This window comes from Crocodylus siamensis, chromosome 14, assembly GCF_052110815.1.
Source record: "Crocodylus siamensis isolate JL-2025a chromosome 14, ASM5211081v1, whole genome shotgun sequence".
In the NCBI taxonomy this organism is placed as follows: domain Eukaryota; kingdom Metazoa; phylum Chordata; order Crocodylia; family Crocodylidae; genus Crocodylus; species Crocodylus siamensis.
Window position 1 is genome coordinate 24,031,868 of NC_143408.1, and position 24,313 is coordinate 24,056,180.

The 24,313-nt window shown below is 50.1% G+C and overlaps 1 protein-coding gene across 2 annotated transcripts in view; it reads right to left on the reverse strand.

Moving 5' to 3' along the window:
* POU2F3 (POU class 2 homeobox 3) overlaps positions 1–22,187 on the reverse strand; it is a 53,382-nt gene extending 31,195 nt beyond the window's left edge. The window contains exons 1-4 of one of the 2 annotated variants that reach the window (XM_090027146.1): positions 21,971–22,187; positions 13,268–13,321; positions 12,415–12,483; positions 1,041–1,075 (exon numbers count right to left, since the gene is read on the reverse strand). In XM_090027146.1, the coding sequence (XP_089883272.1) occupies positions 1,041–1,075; positions 12,415–12,483; positions 13,268–13,321; positions 21,971–22,187 (375 nt within the window). Of the gene's footprint in view, positions 1–1,040; positions 1,076–12,414; positions 12,484–13,267; positions 13,322–21,970 lie in introns of those variants that run through there. The other variant, XM_090027145.1, reaches the window with a different exon arrangement.
* Between the last annotated feature and the right edge of the window lie 2,126 nt (positions 22,188–24,313).

Genomic DNA, 24,313 nt, shown 5'->3' on the forward strand with positions numbered 1-24,313 from the left:
ATGGTTGTGGCCCTAGATGGTGAAGAACGTGAAGCTTACTGTGGCTTGAACGCTACGTCCTCTTTGGACCCGAATGAGAGCCCTGGAAGTTAGAGCCTCTGCTGCCATTCTGATTCCCAACTTTATATTGGAGAGCCAGAGCTAACTTGCTAATCCTCCGCCTCGCACATCTGCCTCTAGACCTCCTCCTTCCAGCTACCTAGGTATGGCCCAAAGCTCTCTGATATCAATAGGAGTCTCTCCACTGGCCTCTGTGCACTTTGGACTTTGTCCCGAACCATTTCCTGAAGTCTCTGCAAAGACCTGGGTGCTACTCCATAAGGGGTGTGGAGTCCACCTGCCTCCCTTGAGAATTCAGACTTGGGACTCCGGCTTCTGGGGGAGTCTTCAGTGCCGTCTCTAAAATGTCTAAGTGATCAGTGATACAGAGGAGGCCCCCATAGCTGGAAAAAGTAACATCACTTCAGAGCTGGACTGCAGAGTCCCAATACAGCTGTGACAGCTGGCTCTGGCCCAGATGTTTTCTAGCTCCAAGGGAATCTACCATCCTGACTTTCTAGAACATTTGCTTTTATCTGATGTCCTGTTCCTCTGTATGTTGGATAGGAGAAAAATGCACAAATACCTGGCTCCACTCAGGCTCTTCAACCAGGTAAGTATGATCGTGACCCAAACACTCCTAAAGCTTGACCTTCCCTTTAGCTTGCGCCTCACTTACTCACATGTGAGTCAGCCCATAATGATCAGGCTTGCATGCTCCAAGGCTTCATGTGATGGTGCTACACACACTAAAATGTCTGTGGAGCCTTGGAGTGGGGTTTTCATTCTCCCTTTCTTCCCCTGATACCCAGAGCAATAAGCCCCCTGTGTTCAGGGGGTTTTAGAGAAGCACCTTTGGAACAGAAAGGTCTTGAAGCCCTTCTGCAGAGATGCAGCCTCCGCCATCGGGATTCACGCTCGGCAATTCTTTGGGACACCAAAGTCAGGAAATCAAATGGTCTGATGTTGAGGAATATTTGATAATCGGGGATGGGTCTTACCTGTCTGCTGAAGTCCAGCCCATTGTGCTCAGTTCCTGCAATGAGAAAACAAGAAAAGGTCTCAGTGTTTCTAGTATCAGCGTTGTTCTAGTGCCTAAAGGTCCTGGTGGGGCCTTGTTGTACTGGACCCTATAGAAGAGCTGTGATTAGATGTTCCCTGCCCTGACAAGCTTACAGTTCAGTGCATCATGAGGTGCCACCAGTGAGCATGTCAGACAGGAGCATGAAGTAGGATGGGAAGATAGGAGCAATGAGACTAGTGCACGTGGGTGCAACAGCAGCTGTTGCACAACTTGCTGGTTTCCAAAGGGACCAGCTCTTGATTGAAATAAATAAAACGCATCCTTCTGGGGTGATGTGTGGGCGATGTATCTGGGCTGGACTACCTGTGAGGAATTCAGCGAGGGTAGGTCCTAGAAGGAGAAGAGGATAGTGGCTTTTAGGCGAAAGCAAGAAGATGTTGCATCTGAAACATGCAGAGGAACTGTGGGAGACGCTAACAAACAGATGAAAGGCATCCTTGGACGAGCTTGTGTAATCTCAGGGCATCAGAGCGAATGGAGGGTGCCAAGGGACTGTGCTAAAAATATTAGATTAATCCCTCGATTTAAGGGAGATAAGCAGGTTGCAGTCCAAGATACAGCACCACCCCTCACTTATCCCCGTGGGAAGAAAAATAGCCACCCCTGCTCCCACAAGTTAATCAAAAAAAGCCAGGTGCACCGTACTCAAAACTGCTACTGGCTTCAGGCCCGCACACTGTCACACAGCCCCCGCAAGACATTCACCTCATCTCATTCCCCAATTCTGCTCTTCTCCAAACCCAGCCCAGTCCCCTTCGTGTTGCCTTTTACTCTTCTTAGGGCGCTTGTACCCGTTATGATTTGACCACGTACATGTGACAAAGAGCGACCAAAAAAACCCACCATTTCTCTAGTACAAAGGCATCACCATGTACACATGCATGGTATTTTTCTGTGTCGAATTTTGTTTGAGCGTGGCAATTTAGACCACCTCTGATGTATTTTAGTTTGATCGTGGCAAATTGTTCTAGGAAGCTTAGTTTTATCGGGACAGTTCTGTCACGTGCACATGTCGTAGGCAGGTAAATTCGCCGCTACATGTTCTGACGGTCCTTGGTCACCAGATGCCACCAGTTTGGGGATTTAAAAGTAGGCCTGTTGGCAAAGCCATGGATACGGGGGCAGGCATATGGCCTAGTGGTGAGCAAGCATGGAGTCAGGACTCCTGGTTTCTAGTGTTAACTCTCCCCACGGCGTGCTGCATGACACGCTTGTTGCTGCCTTGCCTGTGTTGACTCCCACTGTAAAATAAAGGTGTTGTTCCCCAGGGCTGCGGGGAGAGGAACTCCCTTCAGTTCCCCCTCCTGTTTCACCTTCCACATATAATTCAAAGCCCTGGACACAAAAAACCCTTCACCTCTGTCTTACAGCTCTGCTCTCATCTCATCCCATACCTCTGCCCCCCCACTCTGCAGCTCTTCTCCAAAGTGCTCCCTTTGCCCTTTTTCCATTCTCTATTCTCCACCATCTTCCATCCAATCTCCTCCAACCTGCCATACCCCAGATGCAGCCTGCTCTTCTTTCAAAGTCCTTTACCAATCTCCTCCTTGAAAATATACCCAGATCTTTCCTTGCTGGAGCCGTTGGACAACCCATTTCTTTCCGTCTCCGAGCTCCATAGATCAGCAAATGCACTTAAAAACCACCAGAACACTGATGGCATTACTAGACATCAGGTTTTGTGCCTGGCTGAACACAACCATGGAAAGGAGCTCCAAATCATGCACCAGAAACCCTCTTGTTTCTACCTTGAAGCCTGTGTGGGAGCAGGAGGGAAGACCCTTTGTGGAAACTGGAGGCTGCAGAGGAGGAGAAAATGTACGGAAATAAAAGCAAAAGCTGTGTGAGTCTCAAAGGAGTGGAAGGCACATAGGACCCCTGGTCTCTCACCATGCATTCAGTTAGAGCCCTGCAGTAATGGCATGCCATTAATGTCTGCATGGAGATCTCTAGGTTCTCTGGAGGATGGGTCTGGACTCCAAATTTCCAACCTGACTCCAGGCGCTCACAATTCAAACCTAGATCTACATTTTCACTCCTTGGCTGTCATGGTGAGATGAGATCAGAACCACCCCAGACTTTAAAGAGCTCAAAGCACGGGTTCGTCTGCAATGGCATGCCAGCCCTGCAGCCCCCGCAACCAGCACAAGAAGCGAGGGGGAGCTCTCACTTTTATATAGAAAATCATAGGGGTTAGGGTCTTAGCCTCAAGCTTCCTCTTTCTTTTCCCCTTGCTCCTCCCTCTGCCCTCCAGCATTGGGGTTTCTGGGAATTGCAGTCCAAATTAACAGAAATCACAGCTTTGCAGACTGGCCCCCGGCTTTAACTGCTGTTACACATATTACATTCCCATGCCAATGGATTGCTTCTTGCATCCTCATCTTCCCACCTTCCCTCCACACACAGGCAATGGCATCTAGCTGGATTTTATCCTTCAAGGACAGCTACTCCTTCAGGTCTGGGACTCCATCCCTTCACTGCACCACATTTTAACCAGGAGGGGAGTTTGCATTTCACAAAACATCTGACCTGTGATCTTCCAAAGGAACAAGACGCTTGTTGAGACCATCAGCAAGAACCATATGCTTAAGTCTCTTTTGAGTAAAGCAGCCGACAAGCAGACCTGCATCTAGACAACTACCTAATTTCAATCCACGTGTTTGGCCATTTGCACCCTGGGACCAGGACTGCTTTTTATGGCATGCACTGATGGGAAGTTTTGGGTGAGGCAGAAAACTATCCTGTTTCTACTGATGTCAACTACTTCCAGAGGAACATCTAACACAAACCCATATCCTTATCTTTGATGGCACTCCTCATCAGGTTATTTATTTCTCTTACTGGAGGAACAGGCTTTGCAAACAATGAGGATCCACATGTGAGAGCTGGCCTGCTGAGAGACAGCTGATAAAAGGGCCAGAAATATAAACAAGGCGAGATCCTTGGGTAACCCATCACAGCTCTGCTAATACCAGGGCGGCTGCCTCTTGGAGCCCTGCCTGATATAAAGGGAACCTGAACATCCAGATTCTGGAGCTCTGCTCTAAATGGAGAGCTCATTATTTCCAATGATGCCTACATTTGCCTGCATGACTCCTCTTCACCATGGGCCAGAGCAATGCACATCAAGATGGGAAAGTCCTGGTATTTAAACAGAGTGATTCGAGGCCAGAGCACTTTTCTCCCCAGCTTTGGGCTGCTCCCCTCTGTAATGCTGCTTGGGCTGGAAGGAACCAGGCAGTGATAAGCATGGCTGGCTTGCAGCAATATGTTGGATGGAGGCTCTGAGCCTCCTCTTGAGTCACTTGTCAGCTGCTTTGCATAATATTGGCACAGGCTCTGGTGCGAGTTTGCCTGGGGAGGTTTCTCTGGGGATGGGAACAGCAAAACAGTTCCGGCCGGATTTTTTTTGGCCTGGAATATTTTGTTTACTACCAAAAAGCCAAAAATGAATGAGATGGTTTTTACGCAGCCAGCCCCAACCCTACGGGGCATCTCCTTCCTGAGAGCACTCTACGACAAACAGCGCGATGTGGGAAGGAAGGAAACGGAGTGGGCTGCATGCTTATCTCTGCTAGGAAATCACCAGCTATAGCTATCTCAACACCTTGCAACTCATCCAAGAACATGCATCGGTCGTCTACACAGGGGCCTGCCCTGAGCCGAGCCGTCTGATTAGAAACAACCTGCTGACAAGGCTGGCGGTGCCCCCAGGGGAAGCAATAACCCCAAACCCCTTCATTTAACCTACCACTAACAGTGAGCTGGGACAGAGAAGTGACAGGGATTTGGACAGCTCTCGGGAGCTATCTGAAGCTGAAGGCGAGTTAAATTAAAGGGCATTGGGGAATTTTCCCAGGGAGGAGATTTGCTATGTGGGGCATTTGAGAATTTAGTGTTGTGTTGTTGAACCATGGAAGAGGAACAATGTCAAATTCATGAAACTATGAAATAAGGAAGAATATCAGACAGACATTCAGGTGTGCCAACTGCAATTATTTATCCAGTAAAATGTCCTCAGTACAACACGCAGCCAGCAGTAGGCAGAGGGTTTCTACACATACACATATCATTTGGGAAAAATAAAGGTGGGAAATTGGTTAGCTCACATGAATTGACTGTCTATTGACATGAATGCGCTCCTACCAGTTCTGTCATGTCAAATATCATATGAGGTTCAATGCTCACACCGAAGCCAGGAATGAAAAAGAAACCCAACAACATTCATTATAGTTACACATGGCATGCGAACGAGGTGTTACAAATGAGCAAACTCTCCAGGCTGCTTGAAAAGGGGCATTTTTCCATGAAACGTGATATGAAAAGTCCATTTTAAACAATAAAAGGATCTTAGTTATTGTTACAAATAACTTTGACCTCAAGTAACGCAGCGCTTTGCTTATGCATTTCACTTGGGGTAGACAGGTCAGAGATTTGGGAAAGAATATGACCATCAGTTATGCACAGCGCAGACTAGAGACAGCGAGCACAGCTATTGATGGAAGTGAGAGGAGGCCATAACCAGGGTTTCCAGAGCCAGCAAGATGAACTTAGTATGTGATCAGGTCACAGAGGAGCTAGCACTCAAAGGGGCACCAGCAGTGGCCTCTTTGTTCCCCTCTGCTGCTTTTGGGAACCTGGGTGCCCTCAAGCTGGATGACACAGGGCAGCAGAAAGCAGCAGCAAGTTCAGCAAAGCAATGCCTCCACCAGCCTTAGCATTAAGGAGAGGACCATGCCAGGGGAGCAAAACAGGGAGGATGTGGGGGTGAGGGAAAAGCAACAGCCACAGGATTAGGGATGCTTTGAGCCGCAGCTTAAAGCCCAGGTGTGTTCGTTCAATAGCCTTGGACGGCTGGACCCGGATCCTCAAGGATGCTGGGCTGGACGCTCAAGGTTCATTATAATAGTAACATCATGGAGTAAACCAGACTCAGCAACTGAGCAGTGGGGCCAGTTTTCCACAGACTGGCCTGAGGGGTGCATTTAAACCCCCTCCATGTGACCATGGTGGACCCTCCTGCCTCAGGCTAAATGCAGCTGGGCTGGGGGCTTCCCCCGGGCAGGCTAAATGCTGATTTGAATCAAGTTGCTGCAATTTGCTGGCCTTGGAGAACTCTTGTCCTCACTTCTAGCTCTCGCCTGCTCTCTATAGGGGATCCACATGGGGTTGGAGAGGGATGGAGGACAATGTGGGGGTCCTAGACATGTTCCAGAGGGTCCCCCTAGCCTCCCCAGGGCAGCACTTGTTCATAGGTTTCATAGACATTAGGGCTGGAAGGGACCTTGGGAGATCATCGAGTCCAGCCCCCTGCCGGAAGGGCAGGAAGTCAGCTGGGGTCATAGGATCCCAGCAAGGTAAGCATCCAATTTACTCTTGAATGTGTTCAAAGTAGGTGCTCTTGAAGGAGTTCGCCTGAGGAAGCTTTCACCTGGGCCAGGTGCTGGGTGAGGCGAGCGCAGGGAAGGGGTGCACAGCTCCAGGGAAGCACAGGGAAGAGGTGCACAGCTCCACCCTTTGCAACAGCCCTATCCCTTCTGCTCGTGCCCTAAGTCACATCAAGCCAGCCTTTGTCACCCCCTTTTGTCCTCTCCCCTCTGCAGGATGTAAAAAGCCCTAATCACCCTCATTTGAATTTCAAATTACCCTTCTCCTTGCCTCCCCCCCACCAACTGACTCCCAAGTTGGGAATATGGAAATTTCTCCTGCCTTCGATGTGGCTGTTCTATGGAAATCATAAAACTTATGCAAATCTAGAGATGGCCTAATCGTCATAGCAACCACCTATTTCCATGCCCATTGCTGCTGCCCTGGGACTGATCCTGTGCATGGTGCATGCTGCTTTCCAGGCCTGGAGGGGAGAGGCAAGAGAACGTGTCAGGGCTTTGGGGGGAGTTTAGGGCAAGGTAGGAGGACTTGCTATGTCCAAAGGATGCAGGCAGTCGGGGCTGCAGCCTGGGCTTGCACAGCAGGCTGCGGGGGGAGAACACAGTTTAGTGCCCCTGGATGTTTTAGTCCTAGGCCTCTGCTGAGCTGGCCATGAAACACTTGTTCTCATCTATGCTGATAGTGCAATGTTGGCACTAGTGCACTGGGACACGGGCTGAAAACCCACCTACCCACTTCACTCATGAACCACTGCATGGTCACTTGATAGGGATGGCTTTAGGGCACTACGCCCTGGCCATCATTTGCAAAAGTGACATAGAGCTGGATGGGTCATCACCTCATGCACGTCTGAGCCAACTGGCTGAAGACCAACATTGACTAGTTTCAGGGATGTATTTGGTAGCTTTTGGCTAGGCTTGACTAGTTGTACGCTGGGAGCATCTACAGGCCGCAACAGAGATCGGGGTGCTCTGGCGCTGGGTGCTGTACAGACTCCAAATTGACAATCTAGGTCCACAGAGGTGGGAGAAAGGATCAATGCCTCCGAGGGGAGCAGAGGCCCAGCGAGATGCAAGGGTGCACCCCAGGTCACACAGGGAGCTGGTGACACGGCTGGGGACTGAACCATCACCTCCAAAAACCAGGTCTGAACAGAGACCTCACCCTGGCCATGATGAAAGGGAGACGTTTCTGTGTAGGAAGCTCTGCCCTGGTTTGGCAGGTCCTATGGCAGAGGCTTCATATCAAGAGCTGCTGGTACCAGGAAACCTTGGGCATTTGTGTCAGTGCTGGCAGCAGTTGCTCATCCAGTTCGCAGCTGCTGAAGGATGTAGGAAGAAGTTAGCGTGAGAACAACAGGGGAAGGAATTGGTTCCCAAAGGAAAGAGGCTTCTGAACCGACTCTCAGGGGCTCAATTCTTCGAGCCGCTGGGCACCACAAGTCCATCTGTGGGCAGGAGCTTGGATAGCACGATCAGGAGAACCTCCTCCCAGGTGCCTCACAAGACTCAGTAGTGGACAAAACATGAACACGGGTTCAAGCATGAGCCTGGTACCGTAAGCAAGTCATCAGTAGAGCCAGGAAGAAGCCAGGAATTGTGGCTGACATTTGGTGCTATACCCACGACACCGTCGCTGGCCCAGACCGTGCTGACCTGGGCTCCAGACGGCTGCCCTGGCATACACTGCATTGCTCTCTCTGCCCTAGGATGCCCAGGCTCTGTGTTAGTCTCCTGCATGACGCCCCAGTTCCCCTTTCGCCGGACAGAGCAGGGTGGGGGTGGAGGATGCTCCCGGGGTCTGAGGCTATTCAGGCACCGCCACCTGGGCTGGAAGCACTTCCCCACTGCCCATTTTTCCTTCCCCCTCTTCTTTCCATACTCGAGAGAGCTATGATGAAACGAAAGGGAAGCAGCCTGTTTTGATCAGATAATGTGGCAAAAATAAAGTGCCTGACAAATAAACAGTGCAAGGGGAGTCTCACCTAGTTGCATCGTTTCAGAGGCAGAGGACTTGGATAACTGCGAAGTGCTCTGCCTTCTGGCTTGGAGACCAGGGGTAAAGCTGCAGTGCCATGCCCTCTCAATTCCCATAAAAGCCAGCCTTGTGTTTCCTGTCGTGGCTTGTGCAAGTTTCTTTAATGAGTTCACTACCAAGCATGGAGCCTAGCCCATCAGTAAGCAGAGGAAACTCCCGTAGCAGCGAGCACAGCTTTTGGAAGTAACTATTGCAGCCTGCTGGTGTGAGCCACACGACAAGAAGGAGGGTTTGAATGGAAAGATGGTCCAGGGTTTAAGGTGGAGGCTGGGGTTGGGTTCCCTGCTCCATCCCAGCTTCCTGAGTCACCAGGAGCAAGTCACTCAGCCCCTCTGGACATCAGCCCCAGCCCTGGGGAGGGGCTGTGAGAGTAGCTATGACACTAATAGGGCAGGTAAGTATCTAAGAAGTGTCTAGGCAGATAAGGTTCTTTGGGTAAATGTGATAGCTTTTATTACTCCAACTAAATAGTTGCAAAAATTGTTCTTTGCAAGCTTTTGGGCACAAACACCCTTCTTATGTCCTTGGACCAACACAGCTACAACCAACAACCCTGCAGCATAAAAAGTGCCTACTACTTGCAGTGAGAACAGGCAGGGTAAAACAGGAGACATTATTTGGAAGGGGAATATTTTGTTTGGAAAAAGGACTGTTTTCCTCCAAAACCCAAGTATTTCCTGATAAACTGACAACACCATTGAAGCTGTGTATCCTTCCAGACGAAAGTCGTGCACACTTAATTTTGTTTTTTTACATTCCTCCTCCCCACCTTTTTCTTTCTTTTTTTGTTTTTTTGTTTGTTTGCTTTAAAGAAACCATGTCCAAACTAGTTATCAATTTATCTGAGTGGAGTTTAGTTTTTCCAAAAGAACGGTTTTTGGGAAAATAAAAAGCCATTCATGAAAATGTTTAATAAAAAAAAAATAGGAAGATCGGCCCATTTCACACACTTCGCAATGAACGCCATTTCTGAGCTTATCCTTTTTAGGGGTCAAAGAGCTATCCATTTGCACCCAGTTCTGTTACTACACGGACAGGTCAGGGGCTATATTTATTTAATTGCTGATACCACCCTTCAAAGACTCCAGCTTCATTTTGGGGCCCAATTTACAGAGGTATTTAGATGCCTATAGATGCATCTAATAGGAAAGGCATTGCGTGCTAGGCATCTGACCCACTTAGGCATTTGTTTAGGGCATGTAGGTCACATTAGGTATGAAAATACTTTTGTCAAGCTGCTCCAAGTAAGTTTCCATTCTTTTTTCTGATATTGTAAGTTTTATAACACACTGCCCAGGAGGGGAAACAAATTCCCAGGAAGCTGTTGTTTGGTTTGTTGCAATCCGTTAGATCTCTTATAAATGGAAGGAAACCAGCTCTCAATTAACGAGCCATGCAGAAGGGAATATTCCCAGGTGAAGTTAGTAAGCAAAACAGATAACTATTAAGAGTTGCAACAAACATCCTCCTAACAGCAGGAATCAGGAAAGATAAAACAGCTTTCTAGGGAATTCAGTCAATGTGCAGGGGTGTTTATTAATTAACAGACTGGGATTAAGATATTCCCCACCCCCGTAAAGGGACAGATCCCGACCGGCGTACGCTGAAATCATTCCACTGGTGCCAGTTTACCCGAGCTGAGGATCTGACCTGTAAGGCTCAGCACCCTCACTTTCCACTTGCATGGAGGGCAGCTGAGTGCTCTTAGCAGCTTGTATGAGCCGGCCTGGAGCGCTTATTATAGCTGGGGCAAAGGTCCTGGGAACAAAAGCAAGCAGCTTGAATTTCACTGCGCTATCTGCCCTTTCTCCCATCACAGCCCATTGCTAGTTGGAACATCGCTGAAGGTCTGGAGCGGCTCAGACACCCGTGCCGAACTTGTGTTAAATGATTCTCCAAGAATTAACAGCAGGTTCACTGCTTCTGTCCACAGGGAAGTCTTTCTTTCTCGACTGAGTAAAAGATACCTACAGGTCTGGGGTCCCTTGCACGAATTCCAGGCTGGTAGAGCAGAGCGACTACTGCTGTGCATACCCATTCATGATTTTCACCCATTCAATTCGCTTCTCTGCATTAACTTTCCACTCCTGGCTGAAAGATTTTTTTTCCCCCTCTCCCCATGCTTGCTAGGAAGACTAGCTGGCAAGCTTATTTTAAAATAAATGCATATTATCTAATGGGCTTCAATTGTGGCCTTGGCTTCACGAGTTGCACACACCACTGACTTCAGCTGAAATACTCCGCGGTTACTCAAGCGTAACAGAGGAAAATAACTAGATTAGTCAAGAGCTGAGGCAAGAAACACCACTCAACTCATGTAGCAAGCTAGCGTTCTCAACCAGCCTTGAAATGATTTGAAGTCAATAAGCACTAATGTTGCAGGCCGCGTAGGGCTAGACGTTCAGAAGAGTCCAACGCCTGCTCAGACACCAAAACAAACGGTCAGATTTTCAGAGTTGCTCAGCATGGCGGGTGCTGGGCCGGTCTGAAGGTCTGGTCCTGTGGGTGGAGAGCACTCAAAATCTACCCAAGTCCGCACAACCTGTAGTAAAATCTTGCCCGCACTGAAGTCAATGGGAGTTTTGCTCCTGATATCAATACAGTTGGGCTATTACCCTGCCCTCGTGTAGAGACAATAATCCTTCACAGACTATGGTCCACATCGAAGATTAGCTCACATCCTATTAAAACCTGAGTCCTGTGAGTCTATATTGAAGTTATTTGGCTGCACTGGGCTGTTCTCATCTGCTCTAAATCTTTTTCATGATGACGTTTTGCTCACAGTGAAATCATTTCATGTGCAGTGCTGCTTTGATGCAACACATCTCTTTGCCGGCCTGGGGACTATCAGCAAAGAGATTCTTCTACACTTTTTTTCCATGAGCTCCCTGCACATGGGCTGCACCAGGGGGTCTCTGGAAAGTCTGGCTGTAAATATTATAACACGAACCGGTGGGTGCTTGAAGTTCTGCTCATTATTTATGTGCCTGAATGGGAATGGAGCCCCTTTCAAACTGGGTCCCAAGGCTGAGATTCAAAGCCTGTTTGTCTAAGGGAATCTGTCTTAACACTGTAAAATACACAGTTGAAACAGGTGGCGTTTTTAGGCCCCCTCCCACTGTTCTGGCTGAATTTAGTGCCGCACAGATCTATGTTAAACCTGGAACGAAAGAATCAAGTGAAAGGCCCTGCTCATTAGCCTTTCCCATTCAGGGAAAGCTGGAGCAAAATGAGCGGCAGGTTAATTGCTGTTTTAACACCACTGACTTCAGCCCATTGACTGGGCTGGTTAGTGGAAAGAGGCATCTAACCGGCTCCTGGAGGAGCGTTCCCATCTGAGAAGTGGAGCAAGATGCCTAGTTGTTTTCAAATGAATCCCAGTAAGTTTAAAAATGGGATTATACCAGGTGGTTGCCTGCCACAGAAGGGTCCTGGCCTCAAGGGGCCCCTTCCAGCCCTGTTTGTAATCCCCAAGGAGAGATTTGCCTCTGGGAGTTTTGTCCGAGTGAAGACTGCTGAATTGGACCCTGCATACAATAAGAAGCCACCTGTGCAAGGCGAGATGGACCACATGCACGCCGATGGCATTCATCCTCCTGGCAGCACATTCATCAGTTTAAAGGCTTGACCACAACGAACATTACTGAGACTAGAGGTGATTAATAGAAAGGGTCTTTCCTTCTGATTGAGAGGTGAGCTCTGCTCGACCCAAGCGCAGCATCTGGACCCACGCACAAGCTGGCTAGCTGTGTCTCATGCACCATAGACAGCAACTTCCAGCAACCACGACCCCCTCCCTCCCCCTGCTCCGGGTCCCCCCAAGGCCCCGAGTCCTGGGACAGGAGCGAGGGAGGGCGAGCTCTCACCTGGCTCCACTTGGTCGGCTTCGCTCCGCGCTTCTGTGGAATCTGCCACATTGCCGCTCATCTTGATCTCTGAAAAGAAGGCACAACTGATTTTAATAACAGGTCACAGTCCCAGGCAACAGGCACATGTGGCTTCCACTAAACAGCACAAATGAATGCATAATTATAATACTCCATCAGACTTTCAAATTCCTGATTCCCCCACATCCAGTCACTAGAATATTCATCAGCTCCGAGGATGCGTTTCCCCTCCTGTTGCTCTCTCCCTCGCTCTCGTCCCCTTCTCGATCCACTGTGGCTCTCTCACCTTCTGCATCATTCATTGTGGTGGATATTTAGCAAGTGGGGCATCTCCCCTGGTCTCACTGACCGCTCCCCGGGGTCTATTAGATTGGGATCTTGAATGAAGGAAGAGGCTTGCCATCATGGCTTTGGGGTCCAGCTGCTACTCCTGCCTATTTTAGGAGTGAAGCAGCCCCTCTCTCTCCTGGACAGTTCAGCAGTCGCAGTGTGCTTGGTGCTGTACAGGATGAACAATGAAGTCCCTAGAGGGGCTGGGAGAGACCAGAAAGGGGGTACCTCCAGAGAGGGAATAACATGAAACAGGTCTCGCGCTCTCTCATCAGTAACACCTCAGTATCAACTGGCATCTTTCAGCCTCTTTGCTCTCTGCTCTCCATCTACCTCTGCCCTCATCCATCTCACACACATGCATCCTTGAACCTCCACCGTCGTGGAGCAGTCCACCCAATGCCAAGCGATGCCCCAAGCTCAGCCACACCACACGCAGGTCTGCCATGTCCCGCCAGCATTTCTTGCCTCCACCCTTTTTGTCAATAAATTAAATGCTTACCCTTGAAGTGACAGCTGCCACCTTGCCTGGGGCCACAGTCTCCCTTGGGGACAGCTGGAAGAAAGGGGTGGGAACTCAGTCAACTTTGCACTAACCCTCAGCACACTTTGTCCACTTGTTAAAGCAGCAAAGCAAAAAATTAAAGGAAGAAGAGTATAATATTCAAATTCATACAGGCACCCTCTTCCCCCTTCCCATGTGTGTGCAAACTTTAACTCTTTCCAATCTCATTGCAGGGTGGGGTGAGGGGAGAGATAACAAGCTGTCTAATTTGCATAGGCGTCTAGCAACCAATCCCCATTGAGAAAGCAGCTTGATTTGCATCAGGTAATAATACTGCAATGTGCAAGCACCAAGAGCATATGCTGTGGTTTTGCCTAAAAATAAGAGACAGGTGGACACCTCCTTAAAGAGACATCACCTGCAAACATTTTGTTTTCCACAGCCCCCTTTAATAATTTCCCCACAGCAAACAGACATGACTATTGCTTCCCTGGTTACCTCCCTCTCAACCCTCATACTAGAACTGCTTGGAAACTTTCAGTGAAAACTTTTATTCTTTGGATGGAAAGTGCCCTTTTCAAAGCTCGTGTTTGCTGGGAGGGGAGGGGTGATGGTACTAGTATGTTTTTAACAAAAAGTTTCAAAGCAAAAAGAAAGGTTTCATTTTTATGCGGGAGTGGCCAAAAATAAAATATTCTGCAGGTTTTCAGACATTTCCCCCATTGATCTAAAACTTGAAATGAGAAAAAGTGGTTTCTTCCCTAACAAAACTACATCTGGGCTTGCATCTTGGGTGAAGCTTCTGGCATCACTGTTGCACATTAATAAAAACAATATTAATAGTAATAGCACTAACAGCAGTAATAAGCCACAACCATAACCACAACCATAGAAGTAATATGTCTAAATATGGTAGTAAGAGATCATAACCGAGATTAAGTCTGGGACCTCCATTTGAGAAATGGTTCTTTGGTTCCATGCAACACGTTTAGAAGAACAAACCAAAGCTGTATTTTTTATTTTAAAAAAATCTCCCCAATGATTTTTGAGGTTTACTTAAAAAAGAAAAAAAACCCCAAACAAACACAACTGTATTTGGGCGTGGGTTTTACAATGAAAAGTCAAGAAAGGTGTATATAAAAACGTCTGTTTGCCATGAAAGTGTCCATTTTCACAAAAAGAAGCGTTTCAATGAGAAAGGTGTGAACTAGCAATACCTATGCAGCACTCAGGCAAACAGGGCCTGAGACACCTAATAAGAGACAATTGCTACTTTAAAGAGTTTGCAGTAGGCATGGCAGTAGAAGCAGGAGGGGAAACACAGGCGGAGGGAATGGCAAAATGATTTTCCTAAGGTCATCGAGCATGTCAGTGGCAGAGATACAAAAAAAAAGCTCAATGCCTTAGTTAATAGACTACAGTGCCTCTTAATTCACATACCTTGGACTCGCACAGCCTCCTCCCCAACACAAATATATACAACAGTGGTACTGGGTGCTTTCTTGGTTGCCCCCCGCCCCGCTCTGTTCAGACTCCTATACCCCCCAGAAGGTCTGTGATACCTAATGGCCACTGAAACATCTAGGCTGCAGTTCTGACCTCTTTCAGCTCCATGTCGGACCTGAAAGGAGCTCTTTTCCAGTTGATTAGCTTCAGAGATGCTTCTGATTTACATCTGCATGAGCAAAGGATCAGCTCCTCAGCCCCTAGTGAGCCCCTCAAATAAGTGCATTTCTGTTGGCTGCAACAGGAAGTTACAGCGGCGATCTCAGGGCTTGTACTGCAAGTCTTGGGATATTTTGGCATTTTTGTTAAAGCTGCAGCTCCCAGAGTCAGGGGATTATGTGAGGACCTTAGCTTTTATAGAGCTAAGGTACATTGTTTAGAAGAAAATTGAAAACATGAGATGCGATGCCTTAAACACAAGGAAGATGAATGAAACAAGCCCCATTTTTATTCTTTTTTAAGAAAAAAAATCACCCGATCATTGAGTCAAGCTCATGATTTGGGTGTGGGTCTGGGTATAGGCTGGGTCCTGAGCTGGCAATAACGTAGCTGACATCCTCCAAAGGGTGCTCAAGAGCAAGCAGGAGAGAAACCCAGGTACAGCTGGCGAAGGAGAGGCAATGCTGCCCCATGCTAGAGAGAATGGCTGTTTACTGACACCTTAAGCGTCCCATCGATAAATATGTGGCAGGGAGCTCAGATGATAAAACACAGACACATCAATATGCTTGCAACAAACAATCAATTCGTCCGCACAGCGTCTGCTACTGGCGTGGAAGTCCATTTAAATTCATAATCTTATGGCTGTGCGTTTATGATGCAGCTTTCCTAAGCAGGAGATTCACAGTGAATAAGCAGGCTGATAAAAAGCACTAAGGAAAAGAGTGCTTCAAATCTAGTTTAAAGCCCTTTGAAGCTGCAATGCCCTAACTTAAAGGTTGTCACCTTTGGTGAGATGCTGACCCAGCCTGAACTAGTGAAGGTTTGCTGGTATTGCTAGACATAGAAACCTTCCCTTCCCCACAACTGTACCTCCAAATTAGGATATTTCTTTGCATGAAAAAAATCTCTTCCAGTAAAGCACTTTTTGCCAGTACATCTGCACCTATACTAGGGTTTTTGCTGGCACAAAAATGTCAGGGGAAAAAATTCCTTCGCATTACTTTATTGGGAATGGTTTTAACACTGAAAAAGTTATGCACCTTTAAAGGGGGAATATTAATGGAAAAATAATCATGGTGGCTGAGATTTTCAAACATCATCTATTGGATTTCACTGGGTTGTAGGTGCCTTGAAATTTCCACCAGGTGTTAAGATATCTCAGGTACACTGGGATGATTTGCAGAGGTGCTGAATACTCCCTGAAGTCCAAGGGTCCTACCTGGGCTCAGCACCAGAACTTAGCCAGTGAGGTGGGCAAATGAGGAATTTTGCAAGCTTCCATTTAACACCCTAGAAAATGCAGGTATTTTAAAAGCAGGTCATATTTTCCATTGCAAGTGATCGTTTAAATGTAAGAGGCCAAGTGCCTCTGGGAGGGGAATTTCAGTTGATTTGGTGTGGTTACACTGGTACGGAAGTTGGTGCAGACACTCAGCTTGGACAATGAAATCAAACCAAATCAGTTGGTTTCACTCCTGCACCATTTGGTGTTACCTGCAGTATTTCCAGTCCTGGGTTGCTGCAGTGACGGAGGCAAGGATGTTGTTCATGGGTTCTGCAGGTTTTATTTTTAAAACACTTAATTCTTTGCTTTACTGTTCCTGAATGTGGGGGGGGGGGATTTTTGCATCAAAACTGTACTTTTAACAGTTGTTAACAGCACCCACTGACTGTGGGTCAGATTTTCAGCTGCGGTAAATCCATGATGCTGGTGAGCTCTGCTGACCTGTACCCGCAAAGGACTTCAAAGTGTTAAGTCTTAATGTTTCCAAGTAATACCAAGAAAGCCTGGAACTGGCTCCTCTCCGTCACCAGCCAGGGCCTGGGCCCAAGGAGCTAAGCCATAAGCTAACATGCACCAGGACCCAGTGCGGTCTATAATGAGAAGAGGGGCTCTGCGTCCTCACCAGCTGTTCTGGAGAAAGGCAGGACCTCAAAGCGAGGTCTCGGTAGGTAAAGTGTCAGGGACCAATTCTAGGGCTATGACAGTTCATAGCTGGCAGCAGATTGCTTTTACCTAAGCAGCTAGCAGCTCCCAGGCCTTGATTAACAGGAGTAGAGAGTGGCAGAGGAGGCAAGATCTCTTCTGGGACTTAGGAAAAGCCTCGGTAATCTCACAAAGCCAGCTACAGTCACACAGCATGTACACTCACACACACACTAGCTCCATGCAGACCAGCTGGCAGTAAACAGTGAGCTGAAAGTACCCACGAGCATATACAAGCCATGTGGGGACGCTAATGTATGCCATGAACACATGAAGACCCTTATACCTTGGCACAGAAGCACACACTGGTGCACATCCCCATACCTCTTGCCATGATTTAGGGCATTTACCAGGGGCTTCTCTTTCCTGGGACTAATACAAGTTCTAGCTCCCCACATCCCATCCCTATCCCGAGCCCTGTGCACACGCAGAGCTCGTTCACCCAAGGGAGATGGTGCCTTCTGCTCCAGCTGCCTGTCCCATGCCCCCACCCTGCCCTTAGCTGCTCGTGTGCAGCTGGGCTTATGGATGAGGTGGCAACTGGAGGTAACCAACCAGACATACTTCTGCCCAAAACTCCCTGCTAGCCCCACGTCTCTCATTCCCCCGAAAACCCCCATTCTCCTGCTGACTGCTTTCCCTCCTGTGCCCCAGCAGTCCTCCTCTGTCTCTTCAGCTCTAGCTCTAAAGCTTCCAGCGTCCCCTAAAAGCTGCTGAACATGCCCCCGTCTCCTGCAGAAACCCCTGCCCAGGCAGGCAGGAAGCCTCGTGGAATTGGCAGCAGCTACCGAAGTCATGTGGTGGGGTTGGAGTAGGGATCGGGTCCCTTTCCCCATCCCCTACCCGACCTGCAGCCCTCTGCTGCCTGCTGGACCCCAGCCAAGCCCTCTCTCCCTTTACCTGTGTGCATGGACTCCAGATTCACCATCCTGCAAGGGGAAGGGAATCCACAGCGTGCCCAGCTTCCTGCTGCCAGCCCCAGACCTGCCCGAGGGGCTGCCAGCTTGGCCGTCCCCACCGCAGCACCACCTCGTCAGCAGGGCTCAGGTCAGCTCCAAGAGCAGGGGCAGCTGCATTGCCTCCGTCCCGCTGGGCCAGGTGAGCACGCTGCGGATGGAGGCGGCCGCGCCCCCACGTTGGCACTGTCCCGCTGCTGGGAGCCTGGCACATGGCCCATGCAAAATGGAGAGATTTGCATATTAGTAACTCTGGGAGGGTTGAGTCCCTGCAGCATTAAAAGGGGGTGGGGTGGGAGAGGGAGGGGAGGCAGCCTCAGCGAGGCGCCCACACCCCACAGCACCTGCCTGCCTGCCTGCTGCCAAGCCCGCGAGACGGGGCTCTGCCAAAACTTGGTGCACGGCGAGTCCTAGATCCTAATCGTCCCCTGTAGGAAATGCACCGGGCTCCCGCCCGCCGCAGCACAGATAAAGGAGGCTGAGACACCTGCCTGGGCAGGCCCCAGGGAAACCACTGAGCTCCAGCGCAGGGAGGGAGCTTGCAGTCTGAGAGAGGGCCCAGAAAATAGTTTCAAAGCTGGTCGGGTCGGAAGGGGCCTGAGCAGATCATCAAGTCCGACCCCCTGCCACGGCAGGAAAGAGTACTGGGGCCAAACGACCCCGGCAAGGTGGATGTCAAGCCTCGTCTTAAAGACCCCCAGGGTAGGAGCCAGCACCACTTTGCGTGGAAGTTGGTCCCAGAGTCCCCAGGGCAGTCCACGGGCCTGGGTGGTTACGTGGACACGGGCTCTCAGCAAATGACACCGCTTGTGCAGCGGGGGCAAGCTGGGCACACGGCGGTGACGTGACTCGCGTTACAGGGGCAGGGCACGGGGACTTCTGGCCTACGCTCGGCTGGTCTGTCCTTCCTCTCCTCGACTTCCAGTCGCGGTACTCGCTCACTGCTACGGGTGCCAGCATGGAGAAGATCAGCCCCTGCTGTCAGCTCCTCACGGGAGACCCCCCTCCTGGACCATCGTCTCCCTCACGCTCGGACCAGATCTCCAAGCTGAGGTGCCAGGGACTTACAGGGTCCCTCTATGCAGGGTTCAGGGCGCACTCCTTCCTATAGCCCCCTGCGATTCCCCCACACCCACCCTGCCCAAGGGGGTCTGCACTGGATAATGCCGGACAGTAACAGAGACAAGTTTGTTCCCAGGCAGCTGTGTAGGCTCTGACCTCCCCAGGTCTCCATGCTGCCGGGAATCTCCCCCGAAATTGTTTACGAGCGTTAATGCCAGGTACAAGCTGTCACACATCCGTCTCTGAACCCACGCTCACCAGCACATGCCTTTTCCCAGAGACTGCTCTTCCTTCCTGGAAAGGCAGGTTTTCCCCCAGGGCCAGGCGGGATCACTCTGCCCAGTGTCAAAGGCACCCCAAAATCATGGGGTTGGGAAGCAGGGAGAGAGCAGGGAAGAGTCCGGGGGCAGGCAGGAAGCTCCCGTGGGAGCACAAGGAAGGAGGAAAAACCCAAGGGTAGAAATCAGGAGCAGAGCAGAGTGGAGAAGTGGGACACGGAGAAGTCACCAGGGTGGGGACTTCTCAGGAGAGATTTTCCAGGCTGTGGTGACATAGGGCCCAGATGTGGCCTTGTTTTCAGGGGCTGCGCTGCAAGATATGCCTGCTCTCTTGGTGGGTGCAATGATTACCCTGGCCGGACTGGGGGCCTCTACAAGCATGGGGGCTGCAGCTCTGGCTGGGAGCCATAAGGGATGCTTACCCCCAAGGGATGGGTGCTCACACAGACACACCAACTGGGGGCTTTTCCACATGCACGTGATGCCCAGCAGTGTGCAACGCACCCGATTCCCTCGCCTGAGACATGCGAGCCCCTCGGCTGCCAGCAGACCAGCCGCCTGGGTGACAGACATCCGCCTTCACCACTTTCCCTAGCTCAGAGCTGCAGCCGCCGCACCACCTCCCTCCTCTCCGGGGGCCCGATAGGCTGGGACACAATGCCACCTCGTGGACTGCTCACTCTGCAAAGGCTGGAAGGACCATGCAGCGAGAGGGCTGGGGAATTCACCAAGGACTGGAGAGTTTAATCACGGAGCTGAAATGCAGCTTGGGAGCCCAGGGGAGAAACGGGCATTTGGCAAGAGAGAGAAAAATCGATCCGTATTGATGACAATTTTTGTTCAGCTGAATGTTAAAAGACTGTTAAGGTTCACCCTTTGCAAAACCTCTCCTGGCCCCGATCACAGGGCTGGAACGATTCCCTGCAGTCGCGTGGGCTCCTGGAAGACTGCGTGCAGGCACGGGGGGGTGGCCGCATGGACCCAGCTGCGAAGACCAGGCCCCTTGTTATTAACTGCTCTAAATACAATTGCCGCGACTGAGGAAAAATGCATCCCCTACAAAGTTTAGTTAGCTGCAGCTATGGAAATAAATGCTATGCCTAAAATAAGGCTCATCTGAGATGCTCAGGGCCTGGGGTGCCCTATTGCAGCCCTCTTCAAATGAGATTCCCTGCTTAATCCAGCTTTGGGCTACGTGGAGCTATACATGCAGGATACATGAATAGACTCAAGCGGATGGTCAGGATCACACCTGTCTGGCGTTCTTGCTCTCAGTAAATGCAACAAGAAGGCAAGTGAGGTTGGGTGCCCCTGCTTCAGTGGCCCAAACTGGAGGTGAGGAAGTTAAGAGCCCCTGTAGTGCCCATTGATTTCCACGCAACTGTGGTGCTCAGCACCTTCCGCTTCAAAGTGTCACAGCAGGGAAGAGGAGCCCCTTTTCAGCACCCCGGGCTGCCAGGGTCCTCCTGAGTCAGCGAGTCCAGTCTCCCAACCATCTGCTCAAAATAGCTGGCAAGAACATCCCCAACGCACCTCGTAACACCCAAACCAAAACCACGGTGCCAGGAGGACAGCAAGGTCACCGTCACCTCCTCCGGGCTCTGCTTACGACCTTCTGGTAGCGTCTTGATTTTCGCTAATGCAACGTGGTTTTGGACACTAGTTTACAGCCTCGTTGTAACACATGCACTAGTTTATCATCCTCCTGTGGCCCTAATAAAAGCTTTCTACAAAAAAAAAATGCTGGTAGATGTTAAGACCGTGCAGGAGTGACTTACACCTTCAAGGGAATCCTTTTCTGTATTAACATAAAACCATCTTTCCACCCCGAGACAGATTAGCTTTCACACTGTCCTGGAGACAGTCAGCTCTCGATTTACTGAAGATACCGCTGCCAGAAATCAGCAGCTCTTTTGCAGTGACATCAATGAATGACCCATCCATACTCATCACTGTGTACTCTCCATCTGCCAACATCCATTCCTTCTTTGGAGAACAATAAACCTTGGGGGATAAAGCTTGATTTACAGACAGCCGCCTTCCAGCTAGAACCTCAGCGCACAAGCTGCCGCGTCAGCTCGGCACACACAATAAAGATCCACTAATGCTTTTCTCTACAGCGAGTATTTATACCATTGCTCACAGCCAAAACTTCCTTCCCCCGCTTGCTGGGTGCCAATTTGTGTCCCCCGCTGCACCTGCAAATAGTTGCCTTTCAATAGGATTGTTTGCACAGGTGGGTTTTACAGGGCTTTGGAAAGAAATGTTGTGACAAATGAGTTTTATTCGTCTGCTGGACACAAGCTTGGATTTGCTTTTTGTTGCTTTTTTGCAAGGGGGAGTGCAGGGGAATAATGAGAGATCCCGCAAAGTGGTGGATGGCTTGGGAAGTTAAAACCTGCAGTGCGTGGGGGTTGGCTACACATTACATTCACTGAAATGTCTTTATTGGGAAAATTGCTGTTGCAACCTTGCTGCCCACCTAAGGAGAGTCCAGGGCACAGAGGTCTGCCTGCTTTTCCAAGTGCAGAGCAATGCGAGTGCGGTGGCAACACAACCCAGCTATGCCCTCTCGTGGAACGTGGCAGAAGCACACGCAGCAGAGATCTAGTCTTGGGCAGACTAGGACAGCGCCGCGGTCCCTTTGAGATCTGTTAGGATGCTGTGGGGTGCCACGCATCCTAAAGGGGTTTGTTAGCACTGCTAGGTGTGCTAACATGATTCCCAGGCCCAGAGTCAAGAGACCTACCCCAGTCCGACCTCTGGAACAACACTGGAGACTGGAAATGCTGACCATCTTTGGATGCATGTTGAAGGCCATGTGTGGGTCCAGGGGAATTTCCCTGGTTCATAAAAGGTATGTTGTAAATCCAGGAAAGCCCACTGATTTCCAGCCGGAACATGCTGCAAGAAAGCAGGCTTGGAAAGCAAAGTGGACACCTCAGCACAGGTGTTGGCAATGTCATCGACTGCTTGAGAGCAATCCCAGAGCCCAAGCCACTGCAGCCTCCTGGGGAGGTAGTGAAGGAGGATGCCCATGGTTGGGGCCAGGATGTTGGGATCTTGCTAAGTCTCTCGGGACGGGCTGAGCTTACCTTTCTGTGCTGGGTGGTTTCTCGGCCTCTCCCCCCGCAGTGGCCCAGGATGTTTCCCAGCTGTGCATCATCCATCAGCCTGGAGAGGGCTGAGAGCATGCGGCCTCTAATCATGGGGGAGAGCAGCCAGGTGTGTAGACAAGCCAGGCAGGTGGAAGGATGGCAGCAGACAGATGCCTTGATGGGGACCATGCACTTACATGAGAGGTATGCTAGGAGCCTTGGAAATACAGCCACCCTGCTGCAGAGCAAGTAGTTATGTCCTCATAGGCCATAGCTGCAGCACTGCCCTGGTTGGGAGGAGGATATAACCCTAAAAAGAGACATCCCAGCACCCCCACACAGGGAAAATTTCATAGATTTCATAGACATTTGGGCTGGAAGGGACCTCGGGAGATCATTGAGTCCAGCCCCCCACCCCAGGGGCAGGAAGTCAGCTGGGGTCATAGGATCCCAGCAAGATAAGCATCCAATTTACTCTTGAAGGTGTTCAATGTAGGTGCTTGAACCACCTCCGCTGGCAGACTGTCCCAGACCTTGGGGGCTCGGACAGGAAAGAAATTCTTCCTTATGTCCAGCCTGAAACGGTCTTGCAGGAGTTTGTGACCGTTCGACCTCGTCATCCCTTGGGGCGCTCTGGTGAACAGACGTCCCCCCAGATCCTGGTGGTCACTCCTGATAAACTTATAGGTGGCCATCAGATCACCCCTGAGCCCGCGCTTTTCCAGGCTAAAGAGTCCCGTGGCTCTCAGCCTGTCATCGTAAGATCTGTTTTCCTGACCTCTGATCATGCGCGTGGCTCTCCTCTGGACTCTCTCAAGCGTCTCCACATCCTTTTTGAATTGTGGAGCCCAAAATTGGACGCAGTACTCCAGCTGCGGCCTCACCAAGGCCGAGCACAAGGGGAGAATGACGTCCCGGGATTTGCTCGAGAAGCATCTATGGATGCACGCCAGCATTTTGGTCGCTTTACTAGCCGCAGCATCGCATTGCAGGCTCATGTTCATTTTGTGGTCAATGATGACCCCCAAGTCTCTTTCTTCTGTAGTGCTAACCAACGTAGCACTGCCGAGCCTATAAGGGTGCTGCAGGTTTTTCCTCCCAAGGTGGAGAACCTTGCATTTTTCGGTGTTAAACACCATCAGGTTCTCGTCTGCCCATTTGCTGAGCTTGTCCAGGTCAGCCTGGATCACCCGCCTGTCTTCTGGCGTGGATGCTTTGCCCCAAAGTTTGGTGTCATCGGCGAACTTGGCCAGTCCACTCCTGACTCCAATGTCCACATCGTTAATGAAGATGTTGAACAGGATGGGTCCCAGGACAGAGCCTTGAGGGACCCCACTGGTCACAGGGCACCACGATGAGTGACTGCCATCAATCACAACCCTCTGGGTCCGACCACGAAGCCAGTTTCCCAGCCAGCGGATCGTGGTGGAGCCAAGGCCACAACCGGCCAGTTTGGCCAAGAGGTGATCATGGGATACCAGATCAAAAGCTTTTTTGAAGTCAAGATATATGACATCTATCTCTTCTCTCTTGTCCAGGTGATAGGTCACCTGGTCATAGAAGGAAATGAGATTGGTCAAACAAGACCTACCCGCAACAAACCCGTGCTGACTGTCCCTTAGGATGTTAGCCTGGGCCAGTCCCTCAAGGATGGCCTCCTTAATAAACTTTTCTAAGATCTTCCCCAGGATAGAAGTCAGGCTAATGGGCCTGTAGTTAGCCGGATCCACTCTCCTCCCTTTCTTGAAGATCGGCACCACATTGGCCTTCTTCCAGTCTTCGGGCTGGAATAACTAAAATAACTTCAGAGACTGCTGAGTTCACTGCCCTGTGGTTAAAATGCCCTCTATGACCCCACATATTTCAACAGCAGAGCTGTGTTAGACAGCGCATTCGAGTCACCGGTGCCCTGCCCCAGCAGCGCTGACCCCACAAATAAGACCAGGCTACAATCCCATCCTGGATGTGACCCTGGATTGTAACCAGGATAAAAA